General features: G+C 38.0%; 2 protein-coding genes across 4 annotated transcripts in view; one reads left to right on the top strand and one right to left on the bottom strand.

Annotated features, from left to right (window-relative positions):
* Positions 1–948: 948 nt before the first annotated feature.
* On the bottom strand, positions 949–9,248 carry SNAP29 (synaptosome associated protein 29). Its single transcript, XM_048963669.1, has 5 exons — positions 8,918–9,248; positions 7,507–7,703; positions 6,391–6,476; positions 5,730–5,834; positions 949–4,335 (listed from the first exon to the last, which is right to left on the bottom strand). The coding sequence occupies exons 1-5, from the start codon at positions 9,116–9,118 to the stop codon at positions 4,178–4,180; spliced, it is 747 nt and encodes a 248-aa protein (XP_048819626.1). The 5' UTR covers positions 9,119–9,248; the 3' UTR covers positions 949–4,177.
* A 79-nt stretch (positions 9,249–9,327) lies between these two features.
* PI4KA (phosphatidylinositol 4-kinase alpha) overlaps positions 9,328–22,857 on the top strand; it is a 63,319-nt gene continuing 49,789 nt past the window's right edge. Inside the window, exons 1-14 of one of the 3 annotated variants that reach the window (XM_048963666.1) lie at positions 9,328–9,627; positions 11,432–11,548; positions 12,802–12,895; positions 13,562–13,650; positions 14,062–14,134; positions 14,437–14,696; positions 15,170–15,236; positions 17,069–17,217; positions 17,582–17,647; positions 18,639–18,735; positions 19,023–19,214; positions 19,906–20,006; positions 20,764–20,893; positions 22,572–22,701. In XM_048963666.1, the coding sequence (XP_048819623.1) occupies positions 9,412–9,627; positions 11,432–11,548; positions 12,802–12,895; positions 13,562–13,650; positions 14,062–14,134; positions 14,437–14,696; positions 15,170–15,236; positions 17,069–17,217; positions 17,582–17,647; positions 18,639–18,735; positions 19,023–19,214; positions 19,906–20,006; positions 20,764–20,893; positions 22,572–22,701 (1,781 nt within the window). In that variant the 5' untranslated portion in view covers positions 9,328–9,411. Of the gene's footprint in view, positions 9,628–9,665; positions 11,011–11,431; positions 11,549–12,801; positions 12,896–13,561; positions 13,651–14,061; positions 14,135–14,436; positions 14,697–15,169; positions 15,237–17,068; positions 17,218–17,581; positions 17,648–18,638; positions 18,736–19,022; positions 19,215–19,905; positions 20,007–20,763; positions 20,894–22,571; positions 22,702–22,857 lie in introns of those variants that run through there. The other 2 variants (XM_048963665.1, XM_048963667.1) reach the window with 2 other exon arrangements.

Here is a 22,857-nt window from a genome sequence, read left to right as displayed (position 1 = left end):
GGTTTAGAAGGCAGAGGTCATATTATCTATTTCACCATTTATCAAACAACATTACTTCAGAAAAGCTATTAGGCAGCAAAATATTTCAGATAAATTTCACAAATTAGAAATCAAAGCAACAACAAAAATACCACCACCAACTGTAAAACCTTCAGGAAAAGACCAGATTCACATAGAGAGCATTTACATATAACCCAAATAAAGGCAGTAGTTTCTCTTTGAAATGTTGGATAGCACACATGGTACACTCCAATAGGGCACAGACCAGTGTCTGAGTAATTTCAGTAAAAAGAGAGTTCAGGTGCAGCAACACATCTTCGTAGCACAGACTAAAATTCAACTATGCATAATTTGTTACAGTATTTAATACAACACTCAAGCAACTTCAAATCATACACACAGAGGAAACTAGTAAACATATCTGACTATTCCCACTTTTTTTTCCTCCTTCCTGTTTTTAGCATATATCTTATTATACATACGTTAGAAAGTATATACTAGTTCCCAGTGTTTAACAACTCTTCAAAAATTTATTAGCAAACTTTCTGAGAAACAATATGTATTCTTTTACAAAGTAGACTGAAAATAACATTTTCCTCTCTTACTCTGACCTTAGTATTAGGCTTCTATTCAAGCCAATAGGAATAATACTAATTAGAGCCATTATGCTGCAAGAACATCTTATGCCAACACAAACCTAGACAAAACAATTTAAGTTATCAAGTTACACTTGAGTCTTCTGAAAGTCCTATACTTTATACAAAGTAAGTTTTTCAACAATATCCAAAAAGAAATAAAATCGTACTTCTTCACAGAAAAGAGTACAAAAAGTTACAGAAAGTCTATCATTACATATATAAAGTGGCATTATTGGAAAGGCAAAGCTCATGGTGTTTTTTTTTCCTACCTTGGGATTTCCACCTTCCCGCAGGAGAAGTTACTCTAATGAGAAAAAAATATCACGTACAAAATACTGTTGTTTCTTCATGTAAATCAGCAGAAAACATAAAGCATGAAAGTTGAGAAAGGTAATTCAGTTAGTAGCAAATATTAATAACTCCCATCAACATTTTTCTTTCCCTAAGAAAGAAAACTCACATCTGAAGCAATCATTTAAAAAAGGCTATTAAAAAAAAAAAACACCAAAATTAATAAATGGAACAGAAAAGCCTAAGTAGCAAAAACAAATAACGACACACAGTGCACATGATAAGTCACAGGTTGAAGCAGTGACAGAACACCTGGTGGGAAAGCAGAGCCAGCCCAGAGGAGTTCAGGTGCATACAATGTACCTGAGTGACCTGAAGAGTTGGAACCAGGATCCACCTACTCCCAGGCCTCATTTAAGGGTCGGCAGTGGAAGCAAGGATGTTTTGCTGGAGGTTTTTTCCTTCCTGAGCCTTCAAAAAGTAAGCAGCTGGGGGTTTTTTTGTTGTTGTTTTTGTTTTTTTCCTCCTCCTTTGTCTAAAGATTTTATCACCCTGCTATTGTTGCTGTGCTTTCCCCATCACCTTATAGCATTACAACAAGTTAGTGAGACAATGAATTAAACTGTTAAAGATGTGAGAAGTCAGACTTCTGTATAACCTCTGTATGTTGGAGATTTTAGTTTGCTTGGATTATAAGGCTCTCAAAGCAGAAATACGGATTTTAAAAATTTCTTTTTATTCCCCTTCTTTGCCTGTGTTTTCAAGGCCAAAGACATTCAGGATGTGCAAAACGTTTAGTAATGCTGATACAGCTAAGCTGTTGACCAAAACAATTGAGTTCATTCTGTAAATTAACTTAAACTAAAAACATGAAGAGCTGGCTTCAGAAAGACAACGTATTGTTAAGGCAACGCTCAATTAAGTAAGCTAAAATTTTAGCTGGGAATCAAGCTCTGCATTTATTTCATGTAACACAACAAGATCATCCAGCTATGCTCTTCCTCCACTAACCCAAACTTTGTGGGGAAAAAAAACATCAATCTACAATGCAAGTTAGTGAAGTCTGACTTTGGAAAAAACTTAGTTTTGAAATATCTGCATATAAATGAGGACAGATTTCAACCTACACTGAGTTATTTACTGTGGTGGTTTTTGTTGTTGTTGAGTATCCTATGTTCTTGACAGATATTACAAATCCTTTTTAAGATGCAAATGTTTCCATTAATCAGCACTGGGTAAGTAAAAACACCATTCTTTATATCCTATTAATAAAACGGGGAGTGAGTAAAATTTATAATCAGTACAACAAATACAATCATAATTGCAATATTCCTTCACTGACTTAACAGATGCTTAATAGATTTTGATAAATAAAGACTAGTATAACAAATCTCTAAACCTTCTCTAGGCATCAGATCATATAATTCATGACTATTCTAACAGTTAAAGAGAATTATGATACTGACCAAGAAGGGAGATCATAACATTGACATTAAGTTTTTTCAAGACTTCATATTAGTATAAATTAGAGAGAAAGCAAATAAGGCTTTTCATGCTCAAAAGCTCATGCAGTTTTAAGTCTCTGCAAGTGCTATCTTTTTTAGGGACTAAATTAATGATAGTAGCAAGGTTAGGAGAAACAGAAGCACACCTTCAATCTAATTCACAACTCTCATGTACTTTTCATAACGCTATGCCTTAGAAGTGTGTGGTTTTGGTTTTTTTTTTTGTGATTCATTTGTCTTTACAGTTGAATTCCCCAGAGACACGGTAAGTCAAGAAATGATCAAGTTTTCTTAGGTCTCTTTATCCTATTGGGTGAACTTCATAGCAAGTCAATGTAACAAATTCCCTTTAAAAAAAAAAAAAGTATGAATGTAATACTCATGAAAGATATAAGCCTGATAGTTCTAAACACCTTAGTTGTATTAACTTGGAAGAGAATATTGCACCAGCACAAAGTGGCTCTCTTCTTGGCCTTTCACTGTCAGTTTTGATAGAGAGTATTGCAATACTGACACAGGTTTTCTCCAAACTGAAATTACTTGTTTTCAAAAGAGACATCTAGTTCTCATTGTCATGTCTTCAGCTTGGAGCAGAAGTGTAGTTATTCTACAGTTGTATTTACAAATGAATACAATGAAATAGAAGACCCAACTTGTATCTGGAAGACTCAAAACTTTTTGAGCTTTTCTTCATCTATGGGAACTTTTTGTATCTGCTAAAGCTAATGCAGAAGTATGTGCATCACAGTTGAGCTTCTTAAGAACAGTCAGTGTGTTCAAGGAAAACACAGCATCTGCTCACTCCTGAATCACCTCTATTTGAAATAAATATTCAATTAAGGAATTAATTCCTAACATCTGTTTGCACTGGTTAGCAGACCAACTCTCCATTTCTAAAATAGAAACTAACCACCTACGTAACTAAGTTGAGAAAGGGCAGAAAATGAGAGCAGATAGTGACAACTGCTACATAGGAATCTTAGGAAGTACACATGCATTAATTGTGACTCTGTTACCCAAACTTTTTGGGTACTTACCAATCAACATTTCTTGCAAACCATAACATACCCTTACTGATTTTTCCTGAAAGTAGCATAAAGCTGATAGTACCCAGTGATCCACTCATAAATACCACTGCTCATTGGAAGAAGTAATCTTAGGAACAAGAACACCTACAGAAAAAGTATCATTCTTGCATTACACTTTTGACAGTTTACCTTTTACACCTTCCATTGAACAGTTAGCTCCTTAAGCCCCAAGAATGCCAGAAGGCAATCACTTAGAATTATTTGTACAGCTGAAAATTGGCATATTTTTCATCATATAAAATAGCTGTAGGTAAACAGAATTTGCAGTGCTTGATCTGAACAAAGGAATACATTCTGTTCTCCCTGCCCCTCCTGGAACTAAAAAGGCAAAAGGTAGGTGATTTTCTCATCACAGCTTCCAGGCCAGGGATACTGAAGCTTTGTAGACTCTGGACTCCTCCATGCACACAATGCACAGTAATACACAAATTAACGGAGTACTGAGAGATTTTACTCAAAATGCACTTTTCCCATGTACACTGGAAAGAAATTCAAGGTATTATGCCACACTTTTAATGTCAACAAAATAGTAGCCTAACGGAGGAAAAAAAAAAAAAAGAAATATATATCATCCAAGGTTGTTTTTCTTTTTAAAGAGATCTGCTGAGAAAAGACAACTGAGAAGAACTAATGCTGGACAAAATTTGTTAGATCTTTAAAGTTGACGAATTTTTTTATCAGTGCTTTTAATACCGACGTCCAGAATCTCTACTTTTTTGGTTAGCCGATCCAGCATATCATCTTGCTCCTCTATTTCTGTCTGCAGACCAAGAGCTAGGTTTTTCAGACGACTCAATCCAGAAGACATCTCATCTGTCAAAGGAGAGATTGACCATAAGGATTCAAAGCAGTAGAAAGCATATTGCTTTAAATGGATACTACCAGGATTTCTTCTCCTCCAAAACCTTGAGTTAGAAAAAATTATTTACAACTGCTCAAGCCCAAGTATTCTCTAACAATGCAAGAAGCAAAATTTAAACACTGCTACTGCATTACAATCAGAAAGTAATCATCTTTATTTCCATTACAAGTTAAATGCTTAAAACCAAATTTGACTTTTATGATGAAGCACCCTCTAATGTAGTTTTCACTTGTTAAAGGATCTTGATGAAAACTGGACTGTACCCTTCCTCAGCACAGTATTAATAATAAGCTATTTTTTCCCAACTGATCTGCATGCAGAGATATTCTAAATACACTGAAGATTGAAGCAGTTTATTATTTAACACAGATGAGAAAATTAAGTTTCCAGAATTTGACTACAAGAAAACTATGCTGTTGTGTGCATGATTGGTACAGATGTTTCTGAAGCTAGTAAGTTTTGCGTGATTTGCGAGTAGAACAACTGTGTTTCCACTAACTGTTATGCTTGATTATTTCTCTTTGATTTATTTCTTTCTGACTTCCTCCCAATCTTTTCTTGTTAGGTCAGCTAAATAGTGACACACGTAAGCAGAAAGGCATGCACTTTGTATATACGCTACAGTAAAATGAAAAGGTCAGCTCAGAATATTTTTGGAAGTAAAAAAAGAAATGCAGCAAATTCACTAATTATTCAGTACCTTTCAATTGTTCTATATTCTGCAGAACATGTTTATTTCAAAAGTTGCAGTTTTAAGTTCTCTTGGTCCAAATCAATGTACAATTTAACACAGGCATGATACAGCTGTCAGTCTGATAAGTTCCAGTTATCTTGAAAGATATATTGAAGACTTTACATAATGAGGTAATAAGTACCATACTACTCTAATCCAGATGTTGAGTCATTACTTTTTCTAACACTACTAGTATCTTAATTAGGTTGTTTTGTTATTGGGTTTTTTTCCTTGAAAATGGAAGGATTAGCCTGCTTGTCCTAATGATATTTCAGTTACAGCATGTTTCAAAGAAATATTAACATATCCTGGGAATTATTTTCATACCCTGGGATACATCAGCAGCATTTCCTCATTCAAAGACCAGAGATTTGCTTGTATATTCACATTTAGTAAGACTGCTTTTCGTATGGTCAATATATGATCTAAGAGAACTCCTGGTTTTGGTGTAGATGATTTGAAAAGACAATCTATAAGCGTGTTTTTTTTAATATCAAAGCTCATATAAACTATACAAAAAAAAGTTATCAGGGATATATTAGGCCTTCTCTAGCTTGAGAACAAAAAATTGAAAATCATACTATGTCAAACAGCTTCAATTTTCTCACTTACCTAAGTTGTTATCAATTTTTTTATGGTAGGCTTGCAGACGTTGATTCTTTGGATAGGCATCCCGTTGCACTGAAGAAATCGAATCTATGCTGCTGAAATCACTATCTGTTAAGAGTACAAGTATATAATAAAGAAACAAGAATCAAGTTTTGGAAAGCTATCAAAACTTAATTTGACTATAGTTGCCATGTAATTATATAACCAGTTAGCAAGAGCATCAAAAGCAGTCCAACATCACTACCTACTGGACACACTCAAAATAAACAATTATAAAGCTATAATCACTCTCTTGTTGTCTTTTGTAACTCTATTGTGTAGCTAAAAAAAAAAAAAAAGACACCAACCAAAAATAACCAATAAATCCCACTACCAACAAAGCAAGTTTACTACCTTCTATCGGCATTTAACATTTGCTCAGGTAAAGCCACTAGAGAGTCACTTCTGCCCTCTGTTGGACAGACTCTTAACGTTATGTGAAACGTAATGGAGATTGATGTTACCAGAAAGCTTTTCTTTTCTCAGAGAATTACAAATCAGGAATGCTAGGATACCAGCCTCCAGAAATTAGGTAGCAACACAAGTCAGCAGTTTGTCCTACCTTCACCACTGAGCAAGTTTCCCTCCACTTTGACGACAGGCATTCAGTATAAAATAAACAAACCTGAATTATCTAGGCGCCTTAAATTCGGATGACTTTCCTGATATTTTGGGTCTTGATCTTTGCTAGACATCATTGCTTCTTTTAATCTGGTAATACAAATAATAAACCAAAAATATTCTTACGGATCAAAGGCTTCATTTTGAATCAGTTCAAGAATAGGCATTAAAATTATCCAAGAGAAGAGAATTTACTAGACCTGATTCAACATATCCCTTCACAACTAATTATAATCACATCTTCAGTGAAAACACAATTGGTTGTTCTAGTGCTGAAAGTAGTATAAGCTTTGATATCAAGAACAAAACCACATCTGCAGTCTTGGAGGCAACCCATTCCTTTCCTCCAATTGAAAATGAAAAAGGGAAGCAGGAAAATCAATCCACACAGCACTACCATGCTTTACATAAATTTCTCAGCTGAAGACAGACAAATGCTGTAAGACATAGTAATTCATTTCCATTCATAGCTTTTAATTAAAAAAAAAGTTGAGAAAGATGCATAATATTTAAGTAGAAGCACACCAATGCTGCAAAATCATAGTTTCCTAATACAACTGAATTAAGCATGATGATTCAGCGACTCTGAAAAATAACCTGTGAATAAACTCCTAAAAATCTGAAGTTATTCTTACCATTACAAATGTAAGGAAAATAATAACTTTTTCAGAGTTAAAGCAAAAAGGGAACCAGGCACCAACTCAGGCGTTTACAGAATCAATACATTATTTTTAAATTTTGATTATTTTTTTTTTTGTGACATTTCAGAGAAGCTGGCAGGTGGGGGGAGGGGGGGGGGAGAGAGGAAGGGGAAAGACATATTGAGGAGTTTAGGAGAAAGACACATGAATGAAAATAGTGACGCTGTGAGGAAACAGAGGAAACTCTCTTTGTAAGAGTCAGGTAATTGGAGAGGGATCAAAGAGCACAGAGAAGACAGCTAAGGCCCTGGTAACAGAATGAGAAATATATATGACAGCACTATTCCCACTTCAACACATACTTTAGAAGAATTGCTCTAGATCCAGATTCTTTCAGAAGAATTCTGATGACAGGCAACTCCCCTGCTTGAACCCAAGAAAACAGTACCACACCCCAATACAATTTTCATTTGACTTACCTATTGTTGCCATAATAGTCAGGTATTCCATTTTGTTCTGGTTTGCTCTCGGGTGGTTTGGCTTTGAAGTAGTTAACCAGGCCTCCAAAAACACTCTTAATGCTATTTATGTGCCTTTGACTAGTCTTCAGGTCCTGGTCCATTTTATCAACCATTTGTTCTGTACGCTTCAGTGCCTCTCCTTGACGTATGAGCTCCTAATGGACATTGACAGATAAAATGAAGCTAGTTAAGCCAAGGTAAACTGGAAAACCAACCATTTTTAATAAATGTGCTTTAAAAACAAAACAAAACAACTCTTTCAACTGTGCAGACTACTCCTAAAGGCTTGCAAGCCTTTTCACTTACTCCTGCTGTTCTGGGGGCATTTCAGTGAAGAGCTGGCAACCAGGTATGGCATTGGCCAGCTACAAAAACTTCATTTGTGCACAACTAGCTTCCCGGTACATACTACAAAAGAGATTCAGGCACTTTCCATGCTGGTCTTCTGTCAGATTGCACTGCTTATTGATTGAACAAGTATTGCACCTAATGGGCAACGTAGTGAAAATGCAAAGGTTTACAACAGGCAAATGAAAACTACGTCTAGTTCTGAAACTAGAAATTAACAAGGGATTCTGCTTCACATTGCTGGGTTGTTCTAGATGATTTATAAACAAACTAGCTAAAGAAAGCAAATACAGCTAGAATATTTTTTTTTTTTTACTGCAGTTTTAAGGCAATGCTAACAGTTACAAATCCTGATACACACAGCTGTGTTATTTCAATGGCACTATGCTAAAGCAGTCCAAAGATTCATTAGATTCATTCTGACAGAAGACCTGCCCTCAGCTAATGCTGGTGTAAAACCAAGGACAATGCTAAGCCTCAATTCTCAGTCTCTCATTTCAGCCATTCATGACACAGACACCACAAGGTAGAGCTCGGTCACTTTGACGGTCATGCTGCTGCGCTCAGGCAAACTCCCAATTACTGGATGACATCATGGCAAGGCCCTCATTAGTGACATGTGAATATAAACTGCACTCCAAAACAAGCACGTGAGAATGAAGGAAATGATTAATAAAGGTGGAACCAAGAGTATGATCAACGACTAAGCGTGCAGACTTCTCATTTTATTAGAGTTGCTGAAAACTAAATATATGCACTGTTAACAAAACCCAGTAAGAAACTGACACAGCTGAGCTCTGCTCTCTGTGTAAAGAGACTCCAACTAGGATGCCATGCTTTAAAAACCAGCCCTCTCCAGCAGCAAACCGTGATAAGGAGGGACGTACTGCCTCTGAGACGCTGATCGATTCCGAGAACTAACGACAGCATCCAGAGGACGGGAAAACATCAGAATCAAAACCCACACCGGATAGGGGCAACGGCCTCGCGCCGTGTTGCTACCGCAGGGGCCCAGACCCACCTCGGAGGCGGCCACACCAACGCGCTCGGACTCGTAGAGAAGCGAGAGGGAGCGCGCGGTGCTGTCGGCGGTAGCGGCGGAGAGGCGCAGCGCCTCCTGCTGCAGGTAGCGCTGCCGCTCCGCACCGCATACTTCTCCACCGCCCCGCGTCTCCTCTTCGTCCTCGTCGAACGGGTTGTAGCTCCTCGAGACGGCCGACATGGCGAACTTCCCCAGCTTAAGAAGCCTCAGACGACGCCGCTGACCGAACCCCCCCTCTTCCGCCTGCAGGCACCGGGCGGAACTACCGCTTCCCCGGGGTGGGCCAAGCGCTCCGCTGAGAGAGGGCGGTTCGTCGGTGGATGGGCAGGGCAGGGCGGGGCGGGGCGGGGAGCTCCGAGCGGTGAAGCGAAGCAGGCCGCCGCCATCTTCTCTGCGCGATTGGTGATCTACAATGTCGCTAGATAGGCGCTCTCGCGAGAGGGGACTAGCCGCTCTCTGACTTGTCTCACACAATGGCGGCTGCGACGGTTGCGGCGGCGGCAGCGGCGGCGGCTACGGCAGCGGCGGCAGCCGCCGCGACCGCCGCCGCGCCCTCTGCCGCCGCCGCAGCTCCTTCGGCGGGCGTGGGCCGAGGGAGCGGCGTGAGCACCGCGCGGGGTTTCTACTTCAATACGGTGCTGTCTCTGGCGCGGTCGCTGGCCGTACAGAGCCCGGCGCCGCTGGAGAAGGTGGGGGCGCCGTGTGGGGGTGTGACTCACGGAGGGCTGTCACACGGGTGGGAACTGTGTGCGAGGCGCGTCACGCGAATGAGACCCTTGGGTGCTGCGAGGGAAAGTCTGAGGCTCCGCCTGTGAGGAGGTTGTGTGGGGTCTTGTCGCACTGTGCGTGTCTGAGCGGTTCTCTGGGGGCGGCGTGCCCACGCGTGAGAGGGCGCTCTCGTGGGCCCGCGGCGAAAGCGTTGTGCTCTGAGGAAGCCCGGGCTGGGGCTTGTGGGTCGTAATTGGTCCTGGCCTTGTTGGAGCTGGTCGCAATTGCGGTATTTGGTGAAGTCAGAGTGATGTTATCTGCTCAGGGTGGGGAAAAAAAATAGTTGAGGTAAACATCTGACAAAGGTATTACTCTGTAGAAGGATCTCAGTCTTGGGAGGCTTCCTGCTGTGATCTCTGCTCCGCTTGGAGCTGTGGCTGTCAGGAGGCAGCATCACGGCTTGGTGCCTGTGTGCTGGGTGGCACAGCTCTGTGCCAAGAACTGCAGTTCGGGGGTATTCTCACCCAGGTGCTACAGTGCATCTATTTAGTTCTTCTTCTCAAGTCCTGTTGTTGGTTGTACACCTAGCTGCAAATCATAAAATCGTAGGATCGTTACAGTTGGAAAAGATCTCTAAAACAGTCTAGTCCAATTGTCAACCCAGCCCCACCATGCCCACTGAGCCTTGCGCCCCAGTGCTGCATCTCCACATTTCCTGAATACCTTCAGGGACAGTGGGTCCACCACCTCCCTGGGCAGTTTCTTAATGTCCTGCTGTTGGCTCCCTGTTACCGACTGTTAATTAATTTATTTTTTTCCAGTGTGAGAAACTATAGTAGGCATTAAATGATATCAGTAGATGAGCCTTTTAATTGTGATGGTTTGAAAAGTTTCAGAAATTTGAAATACAAAAAGAAGCTTGTGCAAGTGTTGAAGGAAACTGAAATCAACACATGTCAAATAGTTGTTGATTTTCTCAGTATCTGCTATTTGTTTATTTTTCTTGGCCCTTAGATATTTTCATTCACATACTGATGCTTAAAGGAGAGCCGTGTGGCCAGGAACTGGAAAGAGTACTGTCCCCTTCAATTACAGGAGCTCTGGATGAGTCCTGAAATCCACAGCCCCCAAGATTGATTCTTGTATGGGAACTGCTGAGTCATGGCCTGAACCTCTGAGCATCTGAGGCGAGCCATGAGTCAGCCAGAGGAGCACAGGTGAAGGCAATTCACCTGTGCTGCTGGAAGGGGTGGAGCCAGGCTGCACCTCTCCTAGACCTATTTAAGAGCTGGCTACCAGTGGGGAAGGATCTCTTCTGGAGATCCCTCCTTCTGGTGCTTTCTGTAGGTGAGCCTAGCATACAGGTAAGCCTTCCATTTATTCTGTTTATTACCCTAGTCTATTTTGCCTAATTGTCTTGTTCTTTTGTGGTTATAACATCTTGATATCCATTGATTATACAATTCTCTACTGTGAAAATAATCACATGAGTATTGCTGCAGCCTTGACCTTCTGCTTGGGGTGCTGTGGGATGTGGATGTGATAAGTAGAGCTGGTCCTTACAAAAAGACAGCTGGGATTTTCCCAAGGTCTACTGAGTTGTTTTTTTGCTTTTGTTTTTCTGTTATTGTGTTTCATTGTTGTTTTTTTGAAAGATAGTGCTAATACTCATTTGTTGAGTGTTTTTTTGGTTTGGTTTGGTTTTTTTGGTTTTTTTTTTTTTTGAATTGCTCTGACTTTTTTTTGGCTTTGCTCCCCCCATTTCTTTGCTTCACTGTTCTTCAGGTACAAAAACTGCTCTGTATGTGTCCAGTGGATTTCCATGGAATTTTTCAGCTTGATGAACGTCGCAGAGATGCTGTGATTGCTCTGGGAATCTTCCTAATTGAATCAGATCTTCAGGTATTTTTCCTGTTAGGCTTCCTCTACTGAGCTTGAAAGATATTGGATTAATTCAAATGCAGTAGTACAATTAATGAAAAATTATTATTGTTCTTTCTAAAAAAGTTGGCATGATAAAAGATCGGAGGTAACAGAGCAATCAGGAGAGAAAAAGAAGCAAAAATAGTTCTGACGCATGTGACAGCAATTGTGGTACTACCACAGCCAGACCGTTGTTATATTTTTCATTTGTTGCAGATTAAGTAGATACGGATAAGATTAAGTAAATTTATGCGGGCTTGCAGGTGGTGGTAGACAAGACAGAGGCACTTGTTTACAAATTTTAAAGGGTAGGTGATGAATCAACCGCATGGTGTTGAATTCGAGGTAATAAAGGAGAGAAGTGTCTTCTGAGGGGAAGCATGAGTTATATTGTCAGGTTTATAACAGCCTTATTATGCCTCAGCATTAGCTAGGATAAAAGGACGACTAGTTTATGTAGTTGGCTTTGTGTTCGAGCATCCATATTGTATCTAATTATGATAGGCTGGTTCTTTTCACATCCAATGTTGCATGCAGTATTGTTTCTTGAAAGAGAAAGTATATATTGACTTCAGGGTCCAAAGACATTAGACTTCTTCAAACTTTTCAGTTTTGCCATGGTTTGAATTGGGCTTATGTTTCCAACTGTTTACTGTGATTCAGCTTGTATACATAGTAGACTTTTTTTGAAGTGTGAAACTTAAGGCAATTGTATTCATTCTTCTTAGCATTTTTGTGATGTTTTCAAAGCCAGCAGTTTTAATTAATCCAGCTCTGTGAGTAAGGAAAATGTTATCCTTTGATTTGTAGATTTAACTGAGTTCTTAAATGGTTGTGCTAAGTGATTTGCATAAGGCCATGGGGTGGGTCTCATATAGTATATAGAGGTTGTCACTTCTAAACATCTAACTGCCTTCAAATTATTTTGTGACTTTGCTGTAAATCAGTACATGAACTGGAAAAAGAAGATCCAGAAACTTAATTAACCCCAACTTTTATTGAGAATGAGCTTGTTAACTAGAATGAAATGCTTGAGTTTATAGCACTGAATAAATTTGTTTGTTTTCCTTTGCCTATGTTGAAATCTGTTCTGCAGTATTCAAGAAGTGTGTGGAGTAATTGTTAGGAGTTCTGTGTGTGGTTAATGTGGTTTTTTCATTCCTTTAAAGTTACTGGGGATGATATTCTTTAGCATTTTGTCTCCATTTTAAATATAATATTTTGCTTTTTAGCACAAAGATAATGTGGTTCCTTACCTCCTTCGGCTTTTAAAGGGACTTCCCAAGGTCCAATGGATAGAAGAAAGCAGTGCACGGAAAGGCAGAGGTGATGATTATTGTTGTGTTATTATTATTTTTTTTTTTAATTATCATTCTCAATAAATAACAGCCACCAAATAAAGATAAGTCTCTTCAGTGTGAGGTATAGAGGGAAGTGAGAGTTGTCATGAGGTTCTCATCTGACAGCCTTTAATGTTAATTGTTCTTTAGAAATGGAAGGGAAGCTGAACACCTCCTAGCTTTCCTGCTTGACTGCTAAGTGATAAATTAAATGATAAATTGCATTTTCCAAACAATTCAATATATCTTAGTACTAGATCAGGGAAGATTACATAGTAATTTAGAGCAAGAGAGTGGAACCTGAGATTTTTATACTTTGCTTTTGTTAGATACTGAGTTAAATACTTAATTTCTTGCTCCTTTAATATCTCTTAGAATTAATATAAGAATAATTCTGTTTCACAAGAGATACTCAATTTGTTTTTTTAATGTGTATTTGAAAACCTGGAGAAGTTTTTATAAATAAAAAATATTATTTTAATACTTCATGCTGAAATTATGATGGCTAGAATATACTTTTAAATTTTGTTTGTACTATATCTGAAATTTGTCTCAGAACTGCATGACATGAGAATCACTCATGTGTTCTTTATGTTTGCTCTTACTATGCTCTCTCTAGCAATGCTCAAGGGTTTGGTATGTTACTTTGTAGGCTTGCTTCCAGTTGCAGAAAACTTCAGCTTCTGCTTGGTAACGTTGTTATCAGACGTTGCTTACAGGGATGCCTCCCTCAGAGAACAGGTAGAATTTAAGTTTGTGTTGACACTTATCCTGTTGCTTTACTTTGCTCGAGTTAGTTAAACCTCAGGTACGCAGTAGATATTCCTAAGTCTGTTTTTATTTCTGGGTTCCAAAGAATGACAGTCACTGAGTGCAGAGTTTTAGTATTTAAATTTTGATACTGAGGCCAGGACTACTACAGTTTTTTTTTTGTTTGTGCCAGTTAGCTGAAGGCTTTACAAAGGAAAGATCTGTAAACTGAGTGAGAGCAATATACTTCCAGTCATGTAATGTTAAAAAATCTTGCTTACAGAGATGCTTACATTTCTAAGTTCATAAGCAAGTTTTACATGCGGTGCAGTGATGTCAGATAAGATGATAATTTATTTTTACCAAAATGTGTTTTTTATATGTCTGTCTTGATTGGTTTAGATTTTGGATGCAGTTCTGCAAGTAATGCAGTTTCTGCTGGGAATGTGTCAGACTCCACAAATGCATGATAAAGGTACTGTTGAAATATGTCTTAATGTCATTTCTGTATCTGAACTCCTGTTCTCTGAAGATCTCTTACATTTTCTAATTATGAAGATTGCTTCTGAGATATAAGCAATTCTCTCCGAGTTCTCTTAGCACGCGCTCTGTTGCTGTCTGTTAAATATGGCAGCTAGATACGATTATTCCTCTGCTTCCACAAATAAATCTTTGTAAAGACACTGAGCTGAAACAGTTTAATGAACAGTTTAATGGAGCTGTAGCTTAAGGTTGCTCTTAACACTGTTGTCTTTTCTTTTTTTTTTTTTTCTACAGAATATTTATGCAAGTATGCAGTGCCATGCTTGATAGGAATTTCTCGAGCCTTTGGTCGCTACAGCAATTCAGAGGAGGCTCTCCTTTCAAAGCTTTTTCCAAAAATTCCCCCACATTCCCTGAGAGTTCCAGAAGAGCTTGAAGGAATTCGCCGACGATCCTTCAATGATTTCAGATCCATTCTTCCAAGTTCTCTACTCATGGTTTGCCAAGAAGGAACACTGAAGAGAAAGGCTAGCAGTGTGTCTAGCATCTCACAGGTTTGTATAACTTGCTCTGTTTTGGAACTCATTCTATGAAGATGTCCATGATCTTGGTGAAATTACTATAATGTTAGCCCTGAATATGTAGAATTTTCTCTTAACGCAGTGTTTTACCACATTCAATGATCTTTATTTTGGTTCCATGACTAAGATTCAAAATAATTAGTGTCAGTTAAACTAACAACTGTATTAATGTTCATATGGAACAGTTGACAAATTCTGTTCCTCTTGTTGTATGGTGTTATGTTTCATGTTATTCTTATGAGGAAAAAAAGCATTATGCTTTGAGAATTTGGGGAAACTGGCACTACATACCTAGATTTATGTGGTGTGCTGAGTCTATATGAGTTCTCGCTAGTTCTACCAGCAGCCGAGGGTATTTGTTGTTAGGGGTCAACTTACTGTGAGAACTTACTGTCTGGAAGACTTAACAGTAGTTTTCAAAGTATGCCTTTTGTGTGGCATTTCAGGTTAGTCCTGAACGTGGAATTCCCCCACCTAGTTCTCCTGGAGGATCTACAGTTCATTACTTTGAAGGTAAATTATTTGGCAAATCAACAGTGTGATTTTTTTATTATTTTTCTTTCTCTACAGAAAATTGAGAACCAAAATCTTTTTGATTTTTATTCTCTGCCTTCTAGGATACTTTTGAGAAATTCCCAGGGACATGTCTGTTAGAGTTCAGGAAAGTTGCGGAGTTAAAAAACAGTCATTTTGCTGGTTTTCAGGCTTAGTTGTTTCTGGCAGACTTCTGAGAAGCATGATTTCCTGATGCTAGGCAGTACATAGCTCTGCAAAGCTTAATTCAATTATGCAAAAAATATTTCTGGAGATTATACAGAGTAAATTTCAGAAACAAATCTTAATACTCCACTAAACAAGTAAATTGTGGGCTAGTGTCTGGAATTTTGAGTCCTCTGTGTCACTCTAAGTCTAAAACAGCTCCGCTTGAAGTAAACTTGATAGAGGTCACTCTTTAAGACCTAGTAATTTGTTGATGATAATATAGGAAATACTGAAGCTGACTCTTAACCACTGAATTATGGAGCTTTAAGGTTTTTATGTTGTGACATGCAGGGCTTGTCTAGGACTTCTAGTAAACCAAGACTTGGACAAGTCCAGTGGCAAACTTGTTCTGAGTGTTTTGGTGTCTCTTGATTATTTTTTTATTTTATTTTATTTTGTCTGGCCGTTTGAGGTTTATAAGTGTGTGCATTCTATATTTCTAGGTCATTTTCCACTCTGAAACTGGCTTAAATTGATTTCTTCCATCTTAAATTTCCCCTTTCTTCATGTTACTATTTGTAGTGTCTGTCTTCCTTCATTAAATCACTGGGGTGCAGGGTAGTTCAAATAAAATTCTGAAGTAGCCAAGTAAGGAAAAAACCTGTTTAATCTCTATCCTGTTGAACCAAGCTTATTAGGTTTACTACTGGGCTCTAGGTTCTCTGTGTTTTGAATGATTTTTTGGTGATTTTTTTGTTGTTTTTTGTGTGTTTTTGTTGTGTGTGGTGTTTGTTGTTGTTGTTTAAGGAAAAAATGCAGTGGGTTAGAGTGAGACATAAGAAAATGTCTGAAAACATGAAAGCAAGTCTTACTTTTTTCGAGTAATAAGTGATAGTCTTATTTTTTCTGAAGAGGATTAATGGCCTTGTTTGTTTGTTTGTTTTCCCCCTTAAGCCAAGACTGGGGCTTTAGGGGTAGGAAAAAAAAAAGACTGGAAACTTTTAAAAATTATTATTAATAATCAGTGCTGCTTGAAAGCCTGTTACTCATAGGAGTGCTACTTTAGTACAGACAACTGAGTACTTTGAAAAGACAAAGATGTAATTTCAAAAGTGCAAACAGCGCCAAAAGCACTATAACTTGCAATCTATTTGCTTAACAGAATACCTGAATCTTAAAAAATAATCAATTTCAAATTGCAGGTAATGAATTTACTTCTTTTCTAAGATGAAAGGCTTTTCCACATGTTTATTTGGACTAATATAGGGAAAAACTTTGCAAGATAGTTTTGTCTCGGCCTATTCTTCTTACCACTATGTTCATTACTAACGCTGCATTTACCGAAAAATTTCCAGATAGATGGACATCAATAGCATGGTAAGACTTCTTGTGAGCCATGTCTGACGTGAACGTGAGAAACTGAAATCAATTCTGTCTGCATGATTGTTGCTTTCTAATGGATATTGTAGTTTTGTGCCTTGGTTTACCAACAGAATAGCTGAATTGAGCCTCCAGGTAGTTCGCAAGTTAGTGACTGTACACGTGTTGCAAAATAACTCTTTTTAGTGGTGATTCAGCATTGCCATTAAACAAAACTTGTATTTCCCTCTTCTCCCTAAACTTTTTTTTTATTTTCTGATCAGGTTCTTATCTTCCTGATGGTAGTGCACTGGATCCTGATTATTACTTCACTACTATCAGCTCCAGTTTTTCAGTTTCTCCTCTCTTTAATGGCATTAACAATAAAGAATTTAATATCCCATTGGAAATGCTCCGTCAGCTCTTGAATATGGTATGTGATGAAACACTATGCAGGCTGCAGTGATTCTAGATATCGTTATTAGAGAAATATGCAATTTCAGTTAAATATTCAATTAAAAAGACTATGCTCATCTTCCAAGCTTTATGTAACGTTATTTTTATGGCATTAAACATCATAATGTTCCTAAAAAGTGCAGGGGATACTGGCTCCAGCTGCTTCACGCATCAGCTGTTTTGCTGTAGCGCACACAGGCCAAAATATATTAAATAGTGTTGTAACTGGAAATTCTTGAATTTTGTCTGATGCTTTGCAGTTGTGATGGGTGTTTCTTTGCATGTGCAAAATTGTATCCTCTTACATGTAGGAAGATATTTTTTAAATTCCTGCTCTGCAGGTAAAACAGATCGTTGAGGATTCTCTGCTGAAGACCTTAGATGCGGTTGTAGCTGAAGTTGCAGAGGTATGTTTTTAAATTCCCCTTTTAATGACTAGTGCACTCCAATTTTGTCTTAATAGTTAATACTTGAAAATTATTTTTAAAATGTAAGATATGCCTTGCCTTTGCAAAAGGATTCTAGTTTCCTGGTTCATTTATTTCTTTTAGTTTTTTTACATGTACCTTTGCATTATGCAAAAGTGGGAAAGAATATTTTTCACAAACATAAAAGGAAATAATTGCTCTCTTACAAATGAGGTACTGAGCTACTTAAGCTCTTTTATCTTTCTAAATTACATTCATTTCCCAAACTGGTTTCCTATATTGTCTTTTCTCATGGTGATAGAATGTAGAATTTTGCTGATGGGTTTTATTTCTCCCTCCCCTTTTCCTGCCTTGGAAATCACAACTGCTCTGTTTCAAGAAGTGTAATAGTGTTATGCTTCATTGACCTTTGCTATTAGAGATGGTATGTTTATTTTTGTAGGCCTGTGAGTAGTTGTTCCCCTCTTCTCTTTCCCCACAGTGTTTTCTGGGGTTAGCCCTGTTTCACTGGAGGTGTAGAACTTAACTGGAAGAAGTGTGTGTTTAGTTTTGTGAGAATGTGTTTGTTCTCTCCAGCCTTCCCTTGAGTACTGCTATATTTTGATTTAGGCCGAAGTGGCGAACATCTTCTGTCTCTCCTTTCTCAGTAAAACTATAGATTTGATTGTTAGTATTTATTATTATTAAGAGAGCAAACATGCATGCTGTCTTCAAGTCAAAAGACGGACTGAATCTTATTTAGTACACTGAGTTCATTTAATGTACATAGTAGTTGTACTTATAAGTTGTACTTATTCTTCTGCTAAATATAGCAAGGACAACAAGCTGTGAGGTTACTTTTGATACATGTTTTAAATGTTTGCTTATGTTGCAGAGGAAGACAATTGTGACTTGAATGTGAAAATTTATTTATCCATCTTATATAAAATACTTCATTTTTATTTTCTGAAAGCATGCTTCTCTTTTGCAGATGGGCACTAATACAGATCTCTATTATAAAACATTCAGTGATCCTCTTTATCTTGCTCAGTTCAAAATGCTGAGAGACACATTATATTACATGAAAGGTATAGTATATGTGTATTTTGTGTAATTTAGGATGTGTTTTGAAATGTTTACATTTCCTAGCATCATCCTAGGTGCAAGGAAAGGAAAAAACTTTGTATACAACAGATGGCATTTCGATTGTCTGATTATTAGCGTACTTTGCTATGAAGGCTGTCTTTTATGTAGAGCATAAACTTCACGAAATAATTTCAATTATAACATGGCAATGAATTTTATTTGTGCCGTCTTTCTGATCCGGTGGATCCCTTTCTTCTATGCTAAATGTTTTCTTCTTTTACTTCTTTAGACCTTCCCAACTTGTTTGTAAAGGAAATCCATGATTTTGTGCTAGAACAATTCAACAGCAGCCAATCAGAACTTCAGAAAATCCTTCATGATGTTGATCGACTGCACAATGAACTGAGTCCCCTAAAACTGCGCTGTCAAGCTAATGCTGCCTGTGTGGATCTCATGGTGTGGGCTGTGAAAGATGAGCAAGGTGAAAAATGCTCTCCCATTTCTGGAATGTGTCTTCTTTATTTTTAGCTTCTAGAAATATTTATAAACTCTCTGATGTCAGAGAAATGTGAAATAAATTTGACGGAATACTCTTTGTTATTAGAATTCGAGTCAAGCTTCGATCAATACATTGTTTAATTGGATGACCAGGTGCTTAGACATCTCTGTACATAAATAAAATCAAAGCTTCTGATTAGCTTATTTAGCTAAAACGAGCAATCTAAATTTCAGCAACTGTATAATTGTTGCTGGAATTTTGAATTGTTGCTTTTAGTGTTTTAGAAGTTTCTCAGTCTGACTGAAAATGTTTTTCTTCATTGCTGTGCATATTAGAAGCTTCTTCTAGCTTTTTCTATTTTCTTGTTATATAATTATGTATTCTCTGAATGCATGTAATTTTTTTCTTTTAATCCTTGTGATGCTTTTTGTCAAATATGAAGACTGCTCAAAATCAACTTTAAGTACTGTCTTTCTTTCAGCCATAGTGTTTGGAGGGGCTAATTAGTGCAGATACTAAGATTCCAAAACATCTTTGAGGAATTGTAGTATGAGGAGAGCGAAGCTGATTAGTTGTCTGTGTGATTTAGACAATCCAATAAGCATTGGGTTATGTGTGGCCTAGTAACAGGACTAACCAACTTATTGATGTTTGTTGGATTTTTGGTATTAAGGTGCAGAAAACCTGTGCATCAAGTTATCAGAGAAGCTGCAGTCAAAAACTTCCAGCAAAGTCATCATTGCTCATTTACCATTGCTAATTTGCTGTTTGCAGGTTTGTCCTTACTGTATTTTACTTTACTATATGATTGTGGGGGGTGGGGGGGGATTATGAGTTACTAGAAAGCGTTTTACATCTGTTGTTTGTGTTATTTTTCATTATGTCTTTCATTTGGACTTCAGAGTTCTGGTGTAGAAACTAGATCTGCAGCAGAGAAATGCATTCAAAATCTTCTTAGCTCTACTTGATCTTGAAGAATAACACTGAGTGTTTTTAACTGGTATCTTGTTTCTGATATAGTTAGTGTTATAGTTGTTACATAAACTGGGATGGGTGAATTATTGACCTTTGAGATTTGGTTATTCTGATTATCATGTCATCTTGTTGGACACACTTTAGCAAATGTGTTGTTTTCCAGAATTAAGGAAATTGTTAGGGTTTTTCACACATTGGAACTTGTCCAGTAACTTTATCTTTAGAGTATGCAACTCAATTCGTATGCCTCCTGTGAACTTAACTATGAAGAAGGCAGCAAGAGTTGACTGACATACCACACTTTAATTTAAAAGAATTGGAGGCTTTCAGTCTAGTATTAGAGTTGGAGGTTGGTGGCCCTATGTGTGACAGGAGGGTTGGAGCTTGATGATCCTTGAGGTCCCTCTCAACCCAAGCCATTCTATGAAACATCTAGGTCTTCTTCTAAAAATTGAGTACTTTAAAACTAGCTTTTTTTGTGTTGTGCTGATGTTGCAAGCTTACAGTTGAAATAAAAACCTATATTGAAATAATTTCATTTTTTTTCCTTTTTTAGGGTCTAGGTCGTTTATGTGAGAGATTTCCTGTTGTGGTTCATTCTGTCAATCCATCTTTGAGAGACTTCCTTGTGATTCCTTCCCCAGTGCTTGTGAAACTTTACAAGTATCATAGCCAGTATCACGCAGGTGATTGATTGGGGTGGGAAGGGAAAGGCTGTATTAGAAAGGATATGCTAGTTATTATTTTGCTACTTTATGGCTTATTGAAGCTTTTAGATGTTCTGTGGTGATGCAACTTTTTTTTTTTGAGATAGAGAGGAGCAATGCAGATTGGGATAGAAGTGTATCTATCAATTGAGATAACAGTATTTGTACAACTAATTTTTACTTTTTGAGCAGCATCACTGTGTCTGCTTTGTTAAAACAGGGCAAAAATTCTTGAGATAAGACTATGTGAGATCACTAGCCATTGTAGTGTGAATATGCATTAGTTTGCCCTGTATTATGTGTGCTTATGACAAACTTACCGGTGATGTCAGTTTATTTTATATGTAGCTTAACTAAAGAATTGTGTTTCTGATCAAGAAAAACAAGTGTGTTGAAATACTTCTTGTTGTGCTGTTGTGTAGGCTGTGGTGATAACACAGCGTGTGGTGATAAGCAGGGAATGGTTATTTTCAGTTTACAGGTTGTGTTACATTTGCATTAGCATGTGTAGCAGAAGTATTAAGTCACAGCCTGAAGTAGTGATGGAGCACCTGGTGGAAAGGCAGGGCCAATTCAGAGGAGCTCAGGTGCATGCAGTGCACGTGAGTGGTTTGAAGGGCTGGAGCCAGGATCCATCCTTTCCCAGACCTCATTTAAGTGATGGCAGTGGAGGTGAGGGTATCTTGCTGGAGATCCCTGCCTACCTGAGGCCTTCAAAGGGTAAGCAGCTTTATTTCTTTGTTTCTGTGTCCACAGCTGCTGCACTTGGGCTTATCCCCACTTACTGCAGCCTAGGACTTTGCCACCTTTCTATTATTGCTGTACTTTCCTTTGCACTATAGTGTTACAGCATGTAACCAAGATAAGATGGATGAAAGAATGTGAACTTCATAAGGCAAATCATAACTGAATATGCAGACATGTTGGCTGTATTTCGATACTTTTTGGTCATACGTTTGTATGCGGTAGATTGTGCTTACTTGCTCACACAAGTGAGCAAGTGTTGTGAATTGACTTCTTAATCCATAAAAATGCTAGTCTTTTCAGGTTTGTTTTCAGAGTTAATCTTGGAAAAAGTGGCTAGCAGTATAGCATTCCGTTTTTGTTCTGTGATTTCAGATTGCCATGGAAAATACTGTTTTCCTGGTTTGGCAGCCATGTGGGATCTTCCCACTTTAGGCTTGAAAGACATGAAAGTGGCATTAAAATTATCAAGAAAACTTTTGCTTAATGACCAACAGGTTTTTCTGTGCAGTGTTGGTGATAGACAGTGAGTAGGGAGGATTTGTGGATTCATTGTGTTAGGAGGATACTTGATGGCGTGCTTGTTGTCGTTATTTTTTAATTGTACTAAGAAGTTATGATTTCTGTAAAGAAAGTGTACGATGTAAATTACTCGCTAATGCAAAAGTACTATTGTAATGCAAAGGCAGGACAGATAAAATGAGAACTGAAGGTGACTTAATTTAGGAATAATTAAATGCTGTGATAGCTTGCCAAAGTAGCGAATGAAGTTTCAAATTTCTTCAGCTGAACTCTGACCTGTCAAGTGGCCTGTTTTACCTTGCCAGATGTAGCTCTGCCTGTATACTCACGTTTCGGGTGATGGGGCAAGGACATCTTGGATGGTGCTGATTTCTCTACTGTCTTCGACTAGGTGCTAATGACATCAAGATTAGTGTAACCAATGAGCATTCGGAGTCCACTCTAAATGTAATGCCTGGCAAGAAAAGTCAGCCATCCATGTATGAACAACTTCGCGACATTGCCATAGATAATATCTGCAGGTAAGAAGTGTGTGATAACAGAGAAGGTGTATGACATTTGGAATGTATTTTCTCTTTCCCTAGCAGGAAAAGTACTGTGACCATTTAGAAGGTACTGCACACTTTTCTGTTATGACCTTTTTTTTTCTTTAGACAATCCCTTGGTTCTGTATGCGT

This window comes from Lagopus muta, chromosome 17 (genome assembly GCF_023343835.1).
Source record: "Lagopus muta isolate bLagMut1 chromosome 17, bLagMut1 primary, whole genome shotgun sequence".
Lineage (NCBI taxonomy): Eukaryota > Metazoa > Chordata > Aves > Galliformes > Phasianidae > Lagopus > Lagopus muta.
The sequence above is the reverse complement of the archived record's forward strand: the minus strand, read 5'-3'. Positions and strand labels throughout refer to the sequence as shown.

Coding starts and splice junctions, on each gene's coding strand:
- SNAP29 (XM_048963669.1), bottom strand. CDS start 9,118: ATGTCGGCCGTCTCGAGGAGCTACAACCCGTTCGACGAGGACGAAGAG. Junction 6,477..7,506: donor GACTATTATGGCAACAATAG/GTAAGTCAAATG, acceptor TTGTATTACCAG/ATTAAAAGAAGCAATGATGT. Junction 4,336..5,729: donor AAAAATTGATAACAACTTAG/GTAAGTGAGAAA, acceptor CTCCTTTGACAG/ATGAGATGTCTTCTGGATTG.